At 37.2% G+C, this 17,697-nt stretch overlaps 3 protein-coding genes across 5 annotated transcripts in view; 1 reads left to right on the top strand and 2 right to left on the bottom strand.

Moving 5' to 3' along the window:
• Nucleotides 1–868: 868 nt before the first annotated feature.
• LOC103706018 (40S ribosomal protein) lies at nucleotides 869–5,273 on the bottom strand. The gene is made up of 2 exons (XM_008789951.4): nucleotides 5,029–5,273; nucleotides 869–1,485 (listed from the first exon to the last, which is right to left on the bottom strand). Exons 1-2 carry the CDS (start codon nucleotides 5,174–5,176, stop codon nucleotides 1,343–1,345), a joined length of 291 nt encoding a protein of 96 aa, XP_008788173.1. The 5' UTR covers nucleotides 5,177–5,273; the 3' UTR covers nucleotides 869–1,342.
• An 897-nt stretch (nucleotides 5,274–6,170) lies between these two features.
• On the top strand, nucleotides 6,171–14,621 carry LOC103714731 (YCF20-like protein (DUF565)). Its single transcript, XM_089928616.1, has 3 exons — nucleotides 6,171–6,302; nucleotides 9,177–9,261; nucleotides 14,137–14,621. Exons 2-3 carry the CDS (start codon nucleotides 9,181–9,183, stop codon nucleotides 14,599–14,601), a joined length of 546 nt encoding a protein of 181 aa, XP_089784742.1. The 5' UTR covers nucleotides 6,171–6,302; nucleotides 9,177–9,180; the 3' UTR covers nucleotides 14,602–14,621.
• A 1,508-nt stretch (nucleotides 14,622–16,129) lies between these two features.
• The window catches only part of CHR18 (chromatin remodeling factor18), a 29,653-nt gene continuing 28,085 nt past the window's right edge, over nucleotides 16,130–17,697 (bottom strand). For all 3 annotated transcript variants that reach the window (XR_015974847.2, XM_008802107.5, XM_008802109.5), the window contains exon 24: nucleotides 16,130–16,515. Coding sequence is in view for 2 of the 3 variants with exons in the window: in XM_008802107.5 (XP_008800329.3) it covers nucleotides 16,342–16,515 (174 nt within the window). In the remaining variant the exon portion in view is untranslated. The remainder of the gene's footprint in view (nucleotides 16,516–17,697) is intronic.

Below are 17,697 nucleotides of genomic sequence, written 5' to 3'. Positions count from 1 at the left end.
GATTTTCTTTCCACATTTTGTTGGTCAGGGGAAGGCAGAAACCTATAAGTTCAGCACCTGGCAAAATAACATTTTTGTATGACTAGAGCCAATTATTGGACAATTGTACATTAACAGCCACAGATGCTTGATCAACAATATGAAAGCAAGGTATATATCAGCTGTATACTTTGAAACTTTAAATGGGATCAACCTCTTTTATTGGGTAACTAGAGTTTATAGCATTCTTAATGGGTTAGACCTGAAGGCTTTATCTGTGCCGTAAGGGAGGAGATGGCTATATTTCACTCCCATCCATCCTAGAGTGGATTGAATGGCCGGTTGGGGGATTATGTGGCTGTTGATTCTTGAATGAATTTCTTGGCAAATCAAGTCACATGATGCTAGTTTTTTTTCTGGATAACCATAGTTAGGCAAGGGGCCTTTGATCATTTTGTAGTGAAGGCACCCAGGCTTTCTTATTTTAAGTGGAGGAATAAGTTTTTACAGATCTAGCCATCTGCTGTTCCGAGGTTTGTATGTTCCCTAGGGTTATGTTTTTGCCTTCTACCCAAAATAAAATTTATCTGACATTTTCTCTAATTTTAGACTGTCATCAGTCCCACTATAACTGGTTGAACATTGTACTACATTTTTCATATGCCAATTGCCCAAATACTTCAGAACCTTTTTGAGGGTTTATGTATCATCTAAAAGATCTATTTGATTGCTTTAAGAACTTGGTAACGAAGCTCTTAGACTGAAACAGATGCGATTATAACCCAGCTATCAGAACATTTCAAATATATAGCTCTTCAAAAATGTAGATACAGTTATATATCATCTAAATGTCGCTGTTGCATTAAATAATAAAGAAATGATCATTTCAAATATATAGCTCTTCAAGAATGCAGCTCTTCATCAGAACATTTCAAAATTATCCGTCCATCAAATCAATGAGATCGCCTAACAACAAGCATCATCTTGGTTATCACAGAAAGCAACAACCTTGTGGACGATAAGACATCACTATGAAGCACTTCCAAGCAAAGTAGAATACTGCCTTTTGATATATATTACAAGAAAAAACTTATATAAAGAAGACCATGAAGGTTTTCTTACTGGCCTTGCTGACATTAAACACAGGGAAGAACAGCTTCATAGCTTTGAACAATATATGAGTTTATTTGGCCATGACCTCTCAACAACTAGTCCAAGAAATAATTCTTCCAAGAGTAATTCCTGCCAAAGCACAAGATCCAATCCAGCTAGCAGCTTTTGATGAGAAGTTCTCAAGTGGTTTGACAGTATGCTGCTGAACTGGATATAAAAAACATTGCAGTTATGCAAGCAAAGAACAATCTCATTTGGGTTTGTCATAAGCAGCTATATTCTGAGGTTCACACTCTGGACTAAAGAGGCGGACCAGCAGGACTGACGTTGAGCTCACCGATATTGCTCCACAAGAAGCCCACCTGAGACTTCTCGGAATTGTTATTCTTGGGCCTGTAATAGAATGATAACTATGATTAACTGAGGCTTAACTGTTCAAGTTCAAACTTCTGTCAAATAAGGACAAGAAGGGCCACACGTATGCAAACATATCAAGTTAAATGGGTGACATCAAAGCTTAGTTTGCAATTATTAACTATAACAAAATAAAGTTATAAAATTACAACATCCTTTAGAGTTTTATACTCCCTTTGACAAGCCTTCAATCACCTAAAAAGTCTTTACAAAATTTTGTCCCAAAACAAAAAAATATAATAATACCTGAGAGTTCTATAAGCTAGAATCCATGCATATCAGCTCCCACTAAATGGGTTCTCTGAATTCTGATAAAATTAACATAAGAATACTCTCAAAAAGAAGTAGGATTGAAAGCAAACCATATCAGTTCAATCATTTGAAGCAAGTTACAATTTGCTGGATTTGGAAAAAAGGATATTGTTCATGGTAAAACCCTAGTTGCTCTTTGGGTTCAAGTAGATTTTTTTTAGGACATCCCTTATATTAGGTAAGAAATTTCATCATTTTTTTCCATTTTATAGCTGGAAGGCCACCTAAATTCCAGTCTTTTTTTCATTTATCCAAAAGTTTAACAACCTAAACAATGTAAAAACTTATGGAATACTATGCAATGGCAAGTTGGTTCATTTAACAAGGGTAACTGATAATGATAACCAAATCTAAGGCATTCCGGCAAAAGAGACCAAATAATTGATGATGCAATATCAGCTAGGATGATGCACATTGTGGTCCCATCCTATGATTTATTCTGCAAGCAAAATATGTCATTACAAGGGAAGTTGATGGAAAAGAAAATCAAACTAGCAACAACCTTCTCTTCTAAGAATTTATTATTTTAATACCAAGGAGGCAAGCCATTACAGCGAGATTCTTGCGAAGGAATTAATGAAAAGATTAAAGACAAGTGAAAAACTATACATCTTTTTAGCAATACAAGAAAGAACATAGTAGAATGCTGACAGAAATAATTTGGTGGGTCTTAAATAAGATACCAAACGGACTAATGCTTAAATTTAGAGCAGTAAACATGAAAGCAGCGTCACATGAAGGTAGCATGGAAGATGAAAATTTCCAACTGCAATGGGCACAGAAGAAGCACCACTCCGAAGTCCTAATCTCTTTAGGCATGTTGTACAAGAATTGAATGACTTTATTCAGGAAGCCGCATGGTTATTTGTAGGATATGTGATGCTGATGGGAAGAGATCACATTCGAAACTAGAACGAAGTAATTAAGAAATAGTATAAAAAGGTGCATGTCAATCTACCCATCTCTTGGTTTTTCTTATTGTTTAACTTTGTTTTTAATACTTGTAATTTGGAATCATGGTGTGAAGATGGCTTGAATTGAGGAATTTGAATATTATTTAGTACAACTCTAGGTTCTTCATAAATGATCTGGAGGACAAGGTTGTGTGATGTGAGGGAGTTCTGCTGAATAAATGAACATTTTCCTTTTCCAAGGTAAACCATTAGAATGTTCTATTCAAGGTAGCTTCTTTTTACATGGATGTCCTAATTGAGATAGTGCAAGTACTAGTCATCGCTGTTATGTTCTTGAGTGGATATGCTTTGCTTTTATACTCTTCCTTAGAAAAAATGATGATGCTCATGAATGAATATGTCCCATTTGGACTAACTGCCTTAAGCTGCTCAAATGTTTGGTGCTGCTTAGCTTCAGTCTGCATCTACTCTTTATGATGAGTTAGATAATTTGTTTTTCTAGGTATTATCTTTGATAAACTTCTCAAAAAAATGTATCATCTTTGATATGAGATTTCTGTTTTCGTTCCAGACCCTCTTTTTGGTTTTGAAAGGTGATGCGATGTTTAGCACAAAAAAAGAAAAAGGTGATGCAATGTTTCTGTTTCTTCTTAAATAGGTTTGTGGTTCTCTTTTTATCCCTCTAAGTTTGGTTGGTACTTCTTGTGCACTTCTGATTCCCCCTTAATCAACTAAAAGGTTTCTGCCATAACCCCCATTCTATCCGAATGAATTTCTTGGTAAAAAAAGGAGGGTGGGGGGGGAGAGGGCCTCAAGGTTTTTTTGGCACAAGTGATTAGCTGCTAGTTGTTAAACCCTGAAGCACAACATCTCTTGTGATTTAATTCTTTACTCCATGATATATAAGATTTTCTTTTGTATTTCATTCTTAAATTTTACATTGTTTGAGGCATAATGTCACATCTTTCTACATCTATGCCCTAGATCATTGGATAATATCTAGTTCTTTGGGATCCAATTTATCTTCAGATTTGGTGCCCATCATTATGAAATTTTTTATTTTCTCAATCTTCCAATGATTCTATGAAAGGCATCTAAATTCAAAATCAATAGTAAAAAGAGTTCCGGCAAAACCAAATCTAAGATACATTTTAAGCATAAAAAAGCAAACCCAGACTTGACGTCAGAAACCATCTTCAACAATAGTCTAACAACACCATTTTGTCAAACTCAGAAACCAGACTCTTTGTTGAAAGTATCAAGTATTGTACAAGTAGTCGTAGTTCAACATTAAATGCACATTAATCATCTTATCATATCTGTTAGAATGTATTACGTTTTTTCTTAAAAATGGAAAAAGAAAATAACTTTATTTTTATCATCTCATAATACCATATCCTATTTTACAATTTACATAGATGCTTCCTAGGCTCTTGCACCTTTGCATAAACTTCTCTCAAACAATGGGATTGCTTATAGTCATAACAAATGGCCACGGCATTGTCAACCTTCTAACCCACTGGGAATCATTATCTTCCAAAAGATGCCAAGATGAGCATGATGATTGGCAAATCCACCAATAACAAATTTTTCCTCCACCATGAGACTTGCAACAAATATATGCCCTGTTATGTTTTCACCCACAACATTATTTCTAGAAGATGATCGGCAACAAGAAAAGTAGCACTCTAAAAAGGTTAACAAGCGTGTTCAGTACCTGACAGAAAAATCAAAACCGACATTGGAAAATCAAAATCATTCCCATCGTAACGATCATTCTTAAATGAACTACCAAAGATTCTGAATGAAACGACAAGAAGTCTTGTATCAGACCTAGTTCGGGTCATCCAGGTAACAAGGTCACAGTAGAACTTTCCATCAGAAATCCTTCTTTTGGTTTCCAAGGGAGACACGACTAACACTAGTTGATAGCATCTAAATGATCAGGATGATAACTTTCAATGATGATGTGGATGAACTCACTCAGTAAAATCGTTAAATTCATCCAATATAGAGAAATTTGGGAAGTTCGTTCCAAATTCCAACACTAGATCCCCAAAATCTTCACCTTGACCTCAAATTCCCACATTAGTCAGTCAATGACTCGATACCAAAAATCTAATGCCTGTCCCTAGTAGACAATCCATTCTTCAAAGGATGAAGAAGAAATCATGAAGAGATAAAAAGACAAACATTTACCGTCAAAAATCGGACTTTGTGCGGAAACAGATAACAAGCAAAACTTTTAAAAAAAATAAATAAAAGAAAGAAGAGAAAGGGAAGAAAAGGGAGGGACCGTAGTGGAGGCGACAGAGGATCCAGAAACCCAAGGCGCCGCCGACACTGAAGATGCCGGCGGTGTGGCGCATCAGCCGGGAGCAGGGCTTCGAGTCCGACCGCATCAGCTCGCCATCCGACCACCCCAGCGCCCGCCTCAACGCCATCCGACAAGTCGAGGACGTTCCTCTCTCTCTTCTCTCTCCGCGTCTCGCTCCGTCCGCCGTCGCAGTAGGAGAGAAAGGTGCAGACGATAGAGATTAAAAGAGCGCGGAAGGTTTTGGGCTGTGGGTTTTGGGCCAGCAGCTTCTATCTTGACCTTCCCCGCTGGGCCGTTTCCGCGGACAATCCTCGGGCCCAGTTTTCGGTCATCAAACAAGTGAGCTATGCCTAATTAACCATTTGATCATGATGGCTCTCACTCAAGCTGTGATTAGCTGTTATAACATGATATTTTTTTTGGTAGAACAACATGATTTAAAAAATAATAAATAAAAAGATTGGGAACGGGTTCTATCTCTATCTCCTAAAAAAATTATATCCTCCATCATGCGCATCATAGGAGTAAACAAAGATTCAATGTACAAGGCAACAATTCGAGACGAGCGCATCACTTTGAATGCTTGGTTTGCCGGCTGCTACTCCTCGGTCAATGACGAGATCCTACCTGCAAGTAGCATTCTCCATGGGTTCTAGAGGTTTTCAGGGTTTTGCCGATCGTTATTTAATTTTCTTCCGGCGATAAATTGGGATCTTAGGTAACATGCAACCTAGTATCTGAATATCTAAAATTGGAGCCTAATTCTTGTCCCCGCCAATTTTTTGATCAGGGCTTATTCACTGATAACTTTATCCAGGAGCGTAGGATGGATTCCCTTTGCTGCCTACTCTCGTCTTGCAAGCCACCAGTAAACGAAAGCCTGTGAGGCTGTGACCCGCTTACCCACAGAATAAAATTCATAGAAAGGGGGTGGAAACCACCTATTGCATTATAGATTTATAGTGGGCCAGTGGCCCCGGGTGCTTGCGCGGGCGCTTAACCAAGCCCAGCCCGCCGCCTGCCTCGACCCAGCCCAGACATTCGTGACCAAGCTGTCGTGGGGCTCAGGCGTCCGGGCTTTTAATTTGATGATCCAAACAGGATCAGCGAGGGAGAAATAATGGGGGGCGTTCGATACTTCCCTTCTCTCCCCTCTCCGCTCTCCAGTTCAGGCCAAGAAAGGAGGCCATCGAGCGGCGACGGCAGGCGAATTGCGACCAGCGGCTGCCGGCGGAGATTCGACGGGCTTTCAGGTAACACCGCCTCTCTCTCTCTCTCTCTCTCTCTCTCTCTCTCTCTCTCTCTTGTTTTTTTGACTAAAATGCTCTGTTAGACAGCGCTTATCCTCTGTTAACCGCGAGGGTGTATATTTTGTTGGTAATAAAGCTTAATATAGGGAGCATGGCCAGATCTCTGTGGAGTTGGAGGGATCTAATCCCCTGTTTCACGGCAAAAAAAAAAAATAGTAATTGTTTCTGGCGATCTCTTCCTAGTGAGCGGTTCACTTATTGGATCCCGATGTGTTTAACAACTATGGAATATGTTGGGAGCATATAATCTGCTGAGTCGATTATCTAATTGCTGGTATTATCTAATGACATCAGGAACAAAGACCTAACCAATTCAAGAAGAAGTTCTTTAAAAATCTCATTCCAAATGGCATATGAGGAAGTTTTTGGGTGAAGACCTCTTTTGCTTTTGTTTCGAATGGATGCTTTTTAATCCATCGGTTAATCTTCTTTCTTTTTGACCTAAAATCTTTGGATGGTTGGGAACTGGCCATAATAGGTGCAAATTTAACCCCTTAATATCGAAATCTACACAATGCATGGAATTCTTTCTTGCGCATGAAATGCAACATCAACCTATCAGGTATTGGGTTATGGGGACTGTTTCCAAGTCAATCAAATCTACCAAAATACATTCGTGTGTTATTCAACCAGTTGAACACCATATTGGTTGATGTCTATCGCAGACAACCTATTGTTGAGTCTATTTTTTCAGTTGTATCCACCAAATCTTCTCCTTTCATTCTTAAAACCTTTTTATATCTCATAGTAACAGTGAACTTGTTAAATCAATCTTATTCGAAACAAGTACTTTAGCATTTTGATTGTTTACAGGCTTCAACTTATAAATGACAAAACTATGTTATAGTCCGAAGGAATTCAGCAGGATCATATTCTTCTTTGTTGTACCTTAGCTTAGGAATTCTGATGCTGAATGTTTACTGTATATCCTCATTTGGTTCAGGTCCTCATATTTGTTTTGGTTGGTCAATTGGTTTGCTTTTACAATGGTTACACGAATGAATTAGAAATAGAGAGATTTTGCGTTGTTCCATTTTCACATATTGTCAAGAAAATTCCATTATTAGCATTGCCTAATAAGGGGTAAAGTTGCATTTGTTAACAATCTTATTAGATATTGGGATTATGTAATCTGTAGCAAATATATATAGAAGCATCGATTTGGTGCATCAAACTATAAAAATGCGTGGTTACCTTTGATTTCAGTCTTGCTAGTCATCAATTTGGACTTGGAAGGAGTTTGTAGACTTCTGAAGTCCTTCGAATTCTTTATGGTTATCTTGGTGTTTGCAACCCAAGTCAAGAACTTAGTGCGACTCTTCAAGATAGAAAATTTTATATAGAGATGAACGAGCTTAAGCTAATCCTTAGTGCTGGTGAACATAATGTTTCTTCATCATTGAATTAGAAGTACTATTTTGCTCATTAATCTTGCATATTTCAGAATAGTTGCGAATCATTCGTAGATATAGTAAATCAATCCAAAATGTAGCTAAAGTAGGTTGATTTTGTGACCGACTTTCCTCTGAGAGTGTCAATTTGGATTTTGTATTAGATGGGGATATATATCTAGAATAACATTTGAGCATAATTTACATGTCGAATGAGCTGCTTTTATGGGTGTGTTTGTGTGTGCAGAGGTTCCTTCTAGTTTAAAATAAATAATACATTGAAAGGGGAAGGAGGGAATGTCTTCCTCTAATTAGGCCTAGCCATCAACATGCTGGAATTTAAATAATTGTAATAGCATTTTCATGATATTCTACGCAAACATGCTATATATAATTTGATTTTAGGGACTTCATTTTTTTGTCATTCATTAATAATATTATGCTAAGTTGTCTTATGTAGCATTATGTGATTCCACAATGAAAAGCATAATATGATCTATAGTCTTTTTGTGACCGTCGATCTGTTAGACATCTTACAATTTTCTCTTAAAGAATATAGTGACTAAAATTAAAGTGATGTTTTTTTAATATATATAAAAAAAACTTATGGTGATTCTTTTGATTGCCATGCCCCTGTTTGTCCATATTTATTAAAAATGATAAAATATCAAATTTCAAGCTGCTCAAAAATAGGAAAAGATACATAATGCGGGATAAATATTTGCTAATGGAGATGTGCTCCCTAGGAAGTAAGATTTTTCCAAAAGTTGATTGTGGTGCTCAATGCATGTTGACATTGAATTAAAAAAAAATATTCATAAATTTTTAATTAATGTCAATAACATCATTGGTTTAGAGACTTTTGAAGTTATCTAGGCCTATGAAAAATGTACTAATAGCTACAGTTAAATTAAACTAATGTTTGAGAATACAGGAGGCATAGGACATTTGAAGGTGCTAATCTATGTAATTGGCTTAAGAGTAGAATCTTATTGTATACTATTGGTGGAGTTGGTAGGGTTTTGATCTAAGATGATAATTTCTTTACAGAGCTCTTTGAATGTCTTTACTTGATCTCTTCCAGTTACTGTGCTACCATATTTATGGGAGAACACTTTTCTAATATATTTATGTATTTGCTAATAAAAAGTTAATAATTGATAGTTCTTAACTTTATAAAAATTGAGGAAATTTTTACATGATTATCATAAATCAGACATGATTACATACTTTTACAGTTAATTTTTACTCTTGCCAGACAAATTGAGAAATTTGGATTAAGTTCTAGTATATTTCCCCATGTGGGAACTAGGTATACCTATGATTTTTTTTCTATTTTAAATCATTCACAAATTAAGTGCATTTTCCTAGAAATTTTCCTTGCTAATGTATCTTTTCATCAGATTAAAAAAGAAATGTTCAGCAGGTGCATGTGTGGTAATGGTAGCACAACCGTCAACCTTGTCATGCTATTCAGAAGGCGTATTCCTTCCATCATTAAAATGCTCAAGGTCAAGTTTTCTATTTGTGTCATACCTCCAGAAGCCTGTCTTTGTTTATAACAAAATACTATGCCCTCCGCGATGCTTGTCCTGTCCAGCTGTACCCTCACTCAAGAATTCCAGGTTTGCTATTATTTTTTCAATACCCCTGGAAATTTTCATTGAATGTCTGAGAAATCAAAAGGCAATGTTACTTGAATTATGAATATTTTGCTTCCCCTTAGAACATTAGTAAATAAGTATGATTTCAAAGGTTACATATCATGTCCGAGCTTTTGCATCACATATTACTTTATAGTATGACAACCTTGCACTTTCCATATGTAAGAGACAAATGTAAACATCATTCTTCAATTAGAAATCATAAAGATATGACAAGAAAAGACGACCCAAAAAGAAGTGTTGGTTTATAATATAACAAATGGTTGCTCAATGTTTTGATGATTGCACTAGCCTTTAATCCCTTGTAAGAGGAGAGGCCATGGGCTCTATGCCTACTATATTATTTGGCCAGTTACCGTACTAGCTTTTTTCTACCTAATCCCTACATGACATGCAAAACAAACATTTAAAGATAGAGAAGATATAATAGACAAAAGAGAATGCAACAGTAAAAATACTAAACAAGAAGGAATTTGGAGAAGGAATAGCAATAATCGGCTGTTTGGATGTCCCATTAATCCATCCACAGATAAGCCATGATTAGTGGCTGTCAACCATCTTAAAATGGTGAGGGAATGGAACGGTGGAACTGTTTGAGAGGGGCTTCCAAGCACTCCTAGTTCCAGTTTTCTAAGGTAAAGGATTCCATCTAGGAGGTGTTTTCCTTATCCCTAAATTATAGGGATTAAGGAGCTCAATATTTCGTGGAACAAAGAAATAGATCTCTTTGATAGGCTAGGTTCTTCTCATCTTTATCCAGAAATGGGAATATGTGAAGTATAAATCAAATGGGAAGAAACTAAAATAGTTAGGAAAAACATCTAAAATCAAATAGATGCTTTTGATTTATAACAAAACAAAGAAAAACTAGATGACTTTTGAGTACATGAAGAAAACTTACAGATAAAAATATAATTGTTTTAAAAAAAGGAAGTATGAGTGGAAGTTATATATGTTTGGAAAAAAATATGTTTCAATTGATATTCAATTTGAAAGCATGAATCCCTAGCTGTCAAGCTATACATGTTGGAGAGTGTTAATTGTAACTGATACAAAATGACATGATATGGAGGGAAATGAAAGTAAATATCTATACTGCTATATAAAGAGAATTCTTTGGGTGCATCTAGAAAAGGAGCACGATATTGAAAGTGGATGATTGATTTTGAAAAAAATCCAATCACTTTAGGGACATATTTAAATTTCTACTTATGTTTAACTTGATTGAAACTGCGCTAAAATCCAGTGTCAGTTTGGATTTTGGAACTGAAACTGCGCATATGCGAGAAAAAAATCCTCTTTATCTTTCTATATCTATATGTGCTACATTATATAACTGACGTGTATATCTATTCCGGTTGTTGGATTCGCAGATTCTAATATAGCTATATTCGAGTTCGATCTGATATGAAATCAGATCCTAGAATCTGATTTTGATCTAGTAAGGTTATCAAAAACTCAAATTGGATCCATACCCAATTATTACAAGATAACTGAGTTGAATTGTCAGGTTTTCAGGTACTACTTGCACACCTAATATTGGGAAGATGCAATTTGTAATTGATATTCTGGTGAAGTAGGTATCATACTATTCTTCCTCAATTTTAGGATGTTCTATATTATGTGAGAGCATAATTGCCAGGTAACGAAAGGAGCATGATAAACGAGAGCAGGAAATGATTGACAAAATTTGTGTAATTTGGAAAACAAGAAGTATTTATGTAAAATTATAAAAATCATAAATACTTAGTATAAAAAACAAGATATATATCTTATAAAATTCAACAAAACATTAAAATCTCTATCATAGTCAACATCCTCCCTTTCTTATTTCCTTAAAAATCTTCATAAAAAAATAAAGATTAGTTGAGGCAATCCGTAAACAAATTTCTTGATTCTGCGAGTGGAAGGCCACAAAGTCCAACAATTATGGATTCTTTCTCCAATCGTTGTCTATGTTTTTTCAGAAGAAAAACAACTAGAAGAGGTGAATGTTTTCATTCTTCTCTTTTCATGGGGCCTAGCATGTAGTTTTGTAGACATTGAGTCAGTTTTGTGGCTTCATGTATATTACTAGATAGTAGAATTATTATAGTTAAAAACAGTTTTAGAATGTATATTAGTAGATAGCCGAATTATTTTAGTTAAAAACAGTTTTAGAATGTTTTAGATTTCAGTTATCTTTTCTTTTCCACAAGTAGTGAGACCAAGACACATCAGGTCGAGAGAATGAGATCATAGGGCCTAGCATGTAGTTTTTAGGCTTGGGGTCAGTTTTATGGCTTCGTGCATATTAGTAGATAGTATAATCATTTTAGTTAAAAGCAGTTTTAGAATGTTTCAGACTTAGTTTTCCTTTCCTTTCTACCAATGGTGGGACCAGGACACATCAGGTTGAGAGAATGAGATCGTGTAGTTCCTTCTCATCCAAACTCCAGATTGGTTATTTTGAGAATGTGAATTTCGTGTTTCTTAAATCACGTTTTACACTTGTTTTCTCGGTTTGGTTTCCTGGAACCCTTGTTGGAGTGGAAAATTTGTTTCCCAGCATTCACGCTTGACTATCTTGAAAAACATGCTGCCTATTATTTAAACCCAGCTATAAGCTTGTAATCATCTTATGAAAGAGAGACTGAAGAGGGACTGCACACTTGAGACTCAGAGATTTGTTTAAATTCTATATTTAGAAGAAACAACATATATTTAATGCAATTTTCATGCTTATGATAATTTTGGTTAGAAAGACAATATAGTGGCACGAAGTCAGCTTTGCATGGAACACAGTCTTCCTGTAGAATAGAAATGCTTTTCCTCAGAGATGTCCTGTTTTGTAATCATTTTCATTTTTTCTATGCCCCTTTTCTTTAGAGTGAGTCCGTTCTCTTTTTGAGGATTTAGGGTGCATAATATTTATCCAGTACCAGCTGGAATTTAGAATTCATTTTTTGCCCCTGCCAGGTTCATTCCCAACTTTGTCAGTTTAAACATTGGGTGATTTCACCTCACCTGTCCCTGAAAATAAGGCATCAGATGTCTGTAATTGCACATGAGATTATCCACTTGTTAGAGAACCAACATTGTATATATTTTTTTCAGAGTTTTAGCCATCCTTCAACCAATATCAGGTTTTTCTAATGAGCGGCGTAAAGCATGATATCTTGTTGAGGAATTTGGTGATACACTACCTATAGAATGTAATTGTCCTTTAGTAAATTTCTGCGACACTTTCTAAAGAGCAATTCTTTTGGCATGACTACCAGATCCCACATACCTGGCATGTTTATTAAAAGGAAGCCTTTCAGAATGTTTAAAAACTTGTATCATTTTGGAATATGGTTCTTTCATCTCTATATGCATTTCACTTAACTCTGCCAGCATAGAATTGCATTCAACTCCAGTTTCCTACAGGATTGTTTGGCTATTCCTACAGGATTGAGGTGAAAATCCCGTAGGATTCGTGGATTGAGCCGTCCATTTAAGCATGACCCTCAATAGCCTTTTTTTTTTTTTTTGCCTTCGTGCAGCCCAAAGCCTAGGATCTCAGGATATTAAGCCCTATCATGTAGAAATATCTAAACAGGCCGTTAATGGTGAATACATTCCACAATATCATTCTTTTGGCTTTCTTTGCCCTGTCATCTTAGGGCAATTTAGATTGATATTAATGTCCCACTTGATTAAATGGTTGTGGAAAACTTATGAAGTAGTAGACCTTTTTGTTTGAGAGCGGCGGGACCCCTTTGTAACTTTCAAGAGTCTTGGAGTTTGATGAAGGGTTGCATGGGTTTCTTATACAGCCAAGATTCTTATTTCTTTAGACTTAGGTGAAGAAAGAGAGAGACCACTTGCATGGAGGATGGAAAAAGCTACAGTGATAAGTGTCTAAGCCGTGTTGTTTAGATTTCCAAATCTTTTGAATGTTTGTTATAAAATACTTCTGAAATTGATTCTGACTATTTTCTCAAGATTCAAGTTAATGGGGTATGTTGATCTGTTCAACAGTATGATGCCATGTTTCTATTCAACATTAAGGCCCTCCTAGGAGGAGCCAACATTTATTCGTTCTTTATAATGTAGAAAGTTTCAAACCTTAGGTTTATCGTACAACCGAAGCCTAAATCCTCTTGATGCTGACAAGCACTCCCAAGCTCAATGGATCATATAAAATTCTTTCAAACTCATGAAACATTAGCTTGCTAATTGCATAACCGTAAGACTCGAATTTTCAATATTTGAAGCCATAATCCTTTGCTACATCTGAGTGAAACCAATTTCTAGTTCATCTAAATTGTACATTGGTAATCCCAAATGAAAATACCAGGTGATAGACTGATGGGCTAAACATTAGATTCATACCCATTTTGAGTTCATCTGTAATCCGCATTAGACATCCCACATGAAAACTCCAACTGATAAACTGATGGACTAAACATGAATTGGTTGGAAACAGATATCAGTTTGGAGCAACTTTGATATGTGTCAAAATAGCTAATGTTTTACTTATGTACATCCCATTGAAAGGTTTGGGGGCTTTTCTTACCTCGCCATGCTTCCTCTTCCTTGATAGTTGTTTCTCCATTCATTTATATGCAACCTCAATAAATGTAAGTTGCTCTTACCAATCAGGAGGAAAAACTTGTTATGATATCCTATTAATATTATCTCTTATTGACACTCTCTAATATTAATATAATCCTATAATCTTATGCTTATATTAGGCAGGTGAGCTGGGCTGTCAAGAGCATGGTAGATGACAGCAGTTCGGACCCTCCAGGAAGCAGTATGAACACCGGTACTCGTCTGGTAAGAGTGGTTCAAACTTTCCGGACCAAGTTGACGGCTAGAATTAAGGAGTTGAAGAAGGGTCTCTGGATGAAGGTGCTTTTCTTCTTGGTGGGGTTCTATTGTGCAACAGCATTTGCCACTGTTATTGGGCAAACTGGTGACTGGGACATTCTTTCTGCTGGTTTGGCGGTGGTGGTGGTTGAGGGGATTGGTGCTCTCATGTACAGGGCTTCACTTCCATTACTCGGCAAGATGAGGCAGCTCATCACTATTTTCAATTACTGGAAGGCTGGGCTTTCTTTGGGATTGTTCTTGGACGCATTCAAATATGAAATGGATTCAATTCTTGACTCATGTAACCCCTTGGATATTGAAATAGATATGTTCCCCATATTTTGGTAAGTTATATCTTCCTTCACAGAGATCTGATTCAGTGGCAGTTGCTGCATTCGGAAGTAGCTAGAGTTGAATACTCAAGGAAGTTAATTTAGATCTACTACAAAAAAATATCCTAATTTAACTGGCATATCTTATTTCACGTGGTTTCATGAGCACTCTGATGTGGTGTTAAAATTGGCTTCTTCTGGCAAACATAAATGGGAGTAGTTGTGATCTTACAATCTTCGAGGGAAAAATAGAGGCTTCTGTTCTTTGCAATGCATAATATTTGCATGCAACAACTTACAAGAAGATACTCGTTAAAAGAGAAAACAGCAAAAATCCAAGAGAAATTAGAATGGTTATCATTTGAATTCATAAAAATCTGATTCCAATCCTCTCTCTCTCTCTCTCATTTACATTCTCACCTTCTCCACCTCTTCCGGTCCTTTTTTTTCTCTCTTCAACCTAACCCCAAATTCGCACACGCCAAGAGCCATGACATGAAATTGGCTTGGTCTGGCAGCACCCCTGAATCCTCCGCGCTCCGAAAGATAGGAAGCACCCGATGATCTCTGCGGTGCGCAGAGATTATAGCATTCCAAGACACCAAATCTCGGCTGAGATCGCTCCAATTAGGCTGTGCTCAGAGCACATCCTGATCAAAGAATTTGAAGCCCAAGCTTAACAATAGAAGACAAGCATTGATGATGCGATAACAGAGTCTGACTGGCTTCCAGCTCGAAGCATTACTCTGAAAATGTCCGAGGCTTCGAGCGGAAGTTCCCATCGCATATAATCTGTTATCATTGAATTCCGCGAGAACGGATCTCGGTCGAGGAATTTGCCGTAAAACCTGGACACACTCTAGATACAGCGCACAGTATTTCTTGTCGCATGAGTCGCGCCCTTGACCTTCATTTCAATTCACAAAAATGAATCAAACCAATGACAGCCTTCTGCTTTCCAAAACCGGTTTCGTATTATAGCAAGTCTGCTGGAGGAAGTGGAGATAGAAGTTTATATATTATTGGTCCATGTGCATTCCATTTTTTTTGCTTATATATGGAGAAGAGTTTCTCACTGAGATTTATATAATACTAGATGTGTTGAAAGCATTTGCTTTCCTGCTCCCCAGAGACACCAACATTCGCGTGAGCAATAGGTCCATCACACTGCAATTCAAGAGCTTATACTGCAATCCAATTCAAGAGTTTAATGGCACAGCCAAAGCTTCCATTCAGCCAGCCCTTGTGGCTTCTGCAATCTCGAGAAATTACTCTCAAAATCAACCACACTTTTCACGAGGAAGGGTTGATGGGTTGGGTGGGAATGGGGGTAGACGGAAGAAAAAGGCACCAAGATCAGGAGAAATAACAACCAGATCAGCAGGATGATGCGATGTCTTAAATACTATAGTGAGCCATAGAGGTAGCTTCCTTTCAATCAGTGCATGATGTTAAGATGTTGCTGCCACTCTGTACGCCAGCATTTACAAGCAAGTAGTTCACCGATTTAATACTGAATACAAAGCAAGTTTTAAGGCAAAACGGAAGAGAAATAAAGAATATATTACAACTTTTCTTTTTTCTTTTTTTTAGCCTTACTCATCAGCCACTCCATATACAAGCATTTACAGGTGATCCATCTATTTCAATATATTACAGCTTTCTTAGGAATACTAACAGGGAGGCCAAAAAGTTTGGTCTCTACCATGTGCATTACAAAAAAAAATACATATTACAAAAATGCATCAAGCCTTGTTCAGAACTTAGGGTTCTTGGTTTTAGGCTGAGTATCTGTAGCAACATGACAGCGTTTTAGGAAGGAGTCTATTGTTTTCTGCTTCCTTGGACTGTCCACTGTTTTCTGTTTTACAGGACTGCTGATTGTTTGACTGGTAGACACGTCTAATGCATTCTCCTGGCCATCGAGCATCTGCTCATTTAAAAATCACAGTTATAAGATATAAAATAAATATAAATATATAAAAAAAAATCAGATCATGTCGTTAGATGGAAATATACAGGAGAAGTTGTATCAGAAGAGAAAGATATAAAAAATGGTACAAAAGCATCATATGTACCGGTCCTGCTGAAAATGAGATATAGGTTGAGGTACTGTATTGGCAATGGCCAATGTAACTGAGATTGGTAACCATCCTGACCATTTTTATACTCCCATCATTTATAAGCCTACATTTGTTAATATTGACATGACCAAAACTTACATCTCTGAGCTTATGAATGAAACAGGATGGAATCTAGAGAGGCTTCGGGAGAGTTTTGATGTCAGAGCCTGTTTGGATACCTAAAAATACCAGATTATTAGGCCATACTCCTGTATTTGAACATTTGCTGAAAGCTTTCCAAAGATTTGTTTGGATGACATTTTAGAGTTTCAAAATAATATGGTATTAGACAAAAGCATGAAATATCAGAAGATTTTAAACATTCACAAAAACCACCAGAATTCCAATTCCAAAGCTTATCAGGTTCTCAGCTACTCCCCCTCATGTGCCATCTTTCTTTCCCATTTTCGTTGTCACAACCAGCCTGAACCCTCATTGCCCCCCTATGGTGATGGGACCCCTCCCCACTACCCTAAAGTGGCCTGATTCCCTCAGGTAGACGTGGACCTTGCTAGCCTTCTCCTTTGGCAATCCTACATCTGGCAGCTCAACCCCTCTAATGAACCCAATCCACATGGCCTTCCCCTCTGATGATGGGATCGAACATGCCCCGCACCGGTAATACGGATGGTGATGGTCGGGACTGGTGACAATGATGAGGATGGAAATAGTGATCCAACTTCAATTGAACCAGCGATGGCACCCCCACCATGGCTAACACCCAACTCTCCCATCCTCAACTCCAGCCGATCCACACCTGGGTCATCATTATTTCCCCCATGTTGAGGCTCCATCTCCCCTCACTTGCTGCTGTCCAACATGGTTGAACCTCCACCTCCCTTCTTGGTGGCCCCAACCATCGCCGCTACCTTCCCACCTCCTTATTCCAACTATGATCTCCCTCAAAACCACCACCACCAAACCATCATCACCACTACCATAATCACCTCCAATACAACCACCGCCATCTTCTCCGTGGCCGTCTACCA

Source organism: Phoenix dactylifera, chromosome 2 (assembly GCF_051530095.1).
Source record: "Phoenix dactylifera cultivar Ajwa chromosome 2, Ajwa_hap1_PhDact_Kaust_v1.1, whole genome shotgun sequence".
NCBI lineage: Eukaryota > Viridiplantae > Streptophyta > Magnoliopsida > Arecales > Arecaceae > Phoenix > Phoenix dactylifera.
This window is presented reverse-complemented; position numbering and strand designations above follow the sequence as displayed.

Bases quoted from the DNA above. Each gene is read 5' to 3' on its own strand.
- LOC103706018 (XM_008789951.4), bottom strand. From the start codon at position 5,176: ATGGCGTTGAGGCGGGCGCTGGGGTGGTCGGATGGCGAGCTGATGCGG. The intron at 1,486-5,028 runs GTCCCTCCCTTT...ATTCTATTACAG, and splicing joins CCTCTGTCGCCTCCACTACG to GCCCAAGAATAACAATTCCG.
- LOC103714731 (XM_089928616.1), top strand. From the start codon at position 9,181: ATGTGTGGTAATGGTAGCACAACCGTCAACCTTGTCATGCTATTCAGA. The intron at 9,262-14,136 runs GTCAAGTTTTCT...TATATTAGGCAG, and splicing joins CCATCATTAAAATGCTCAAG to GTGAGCTGGGCTGTCAAGAG.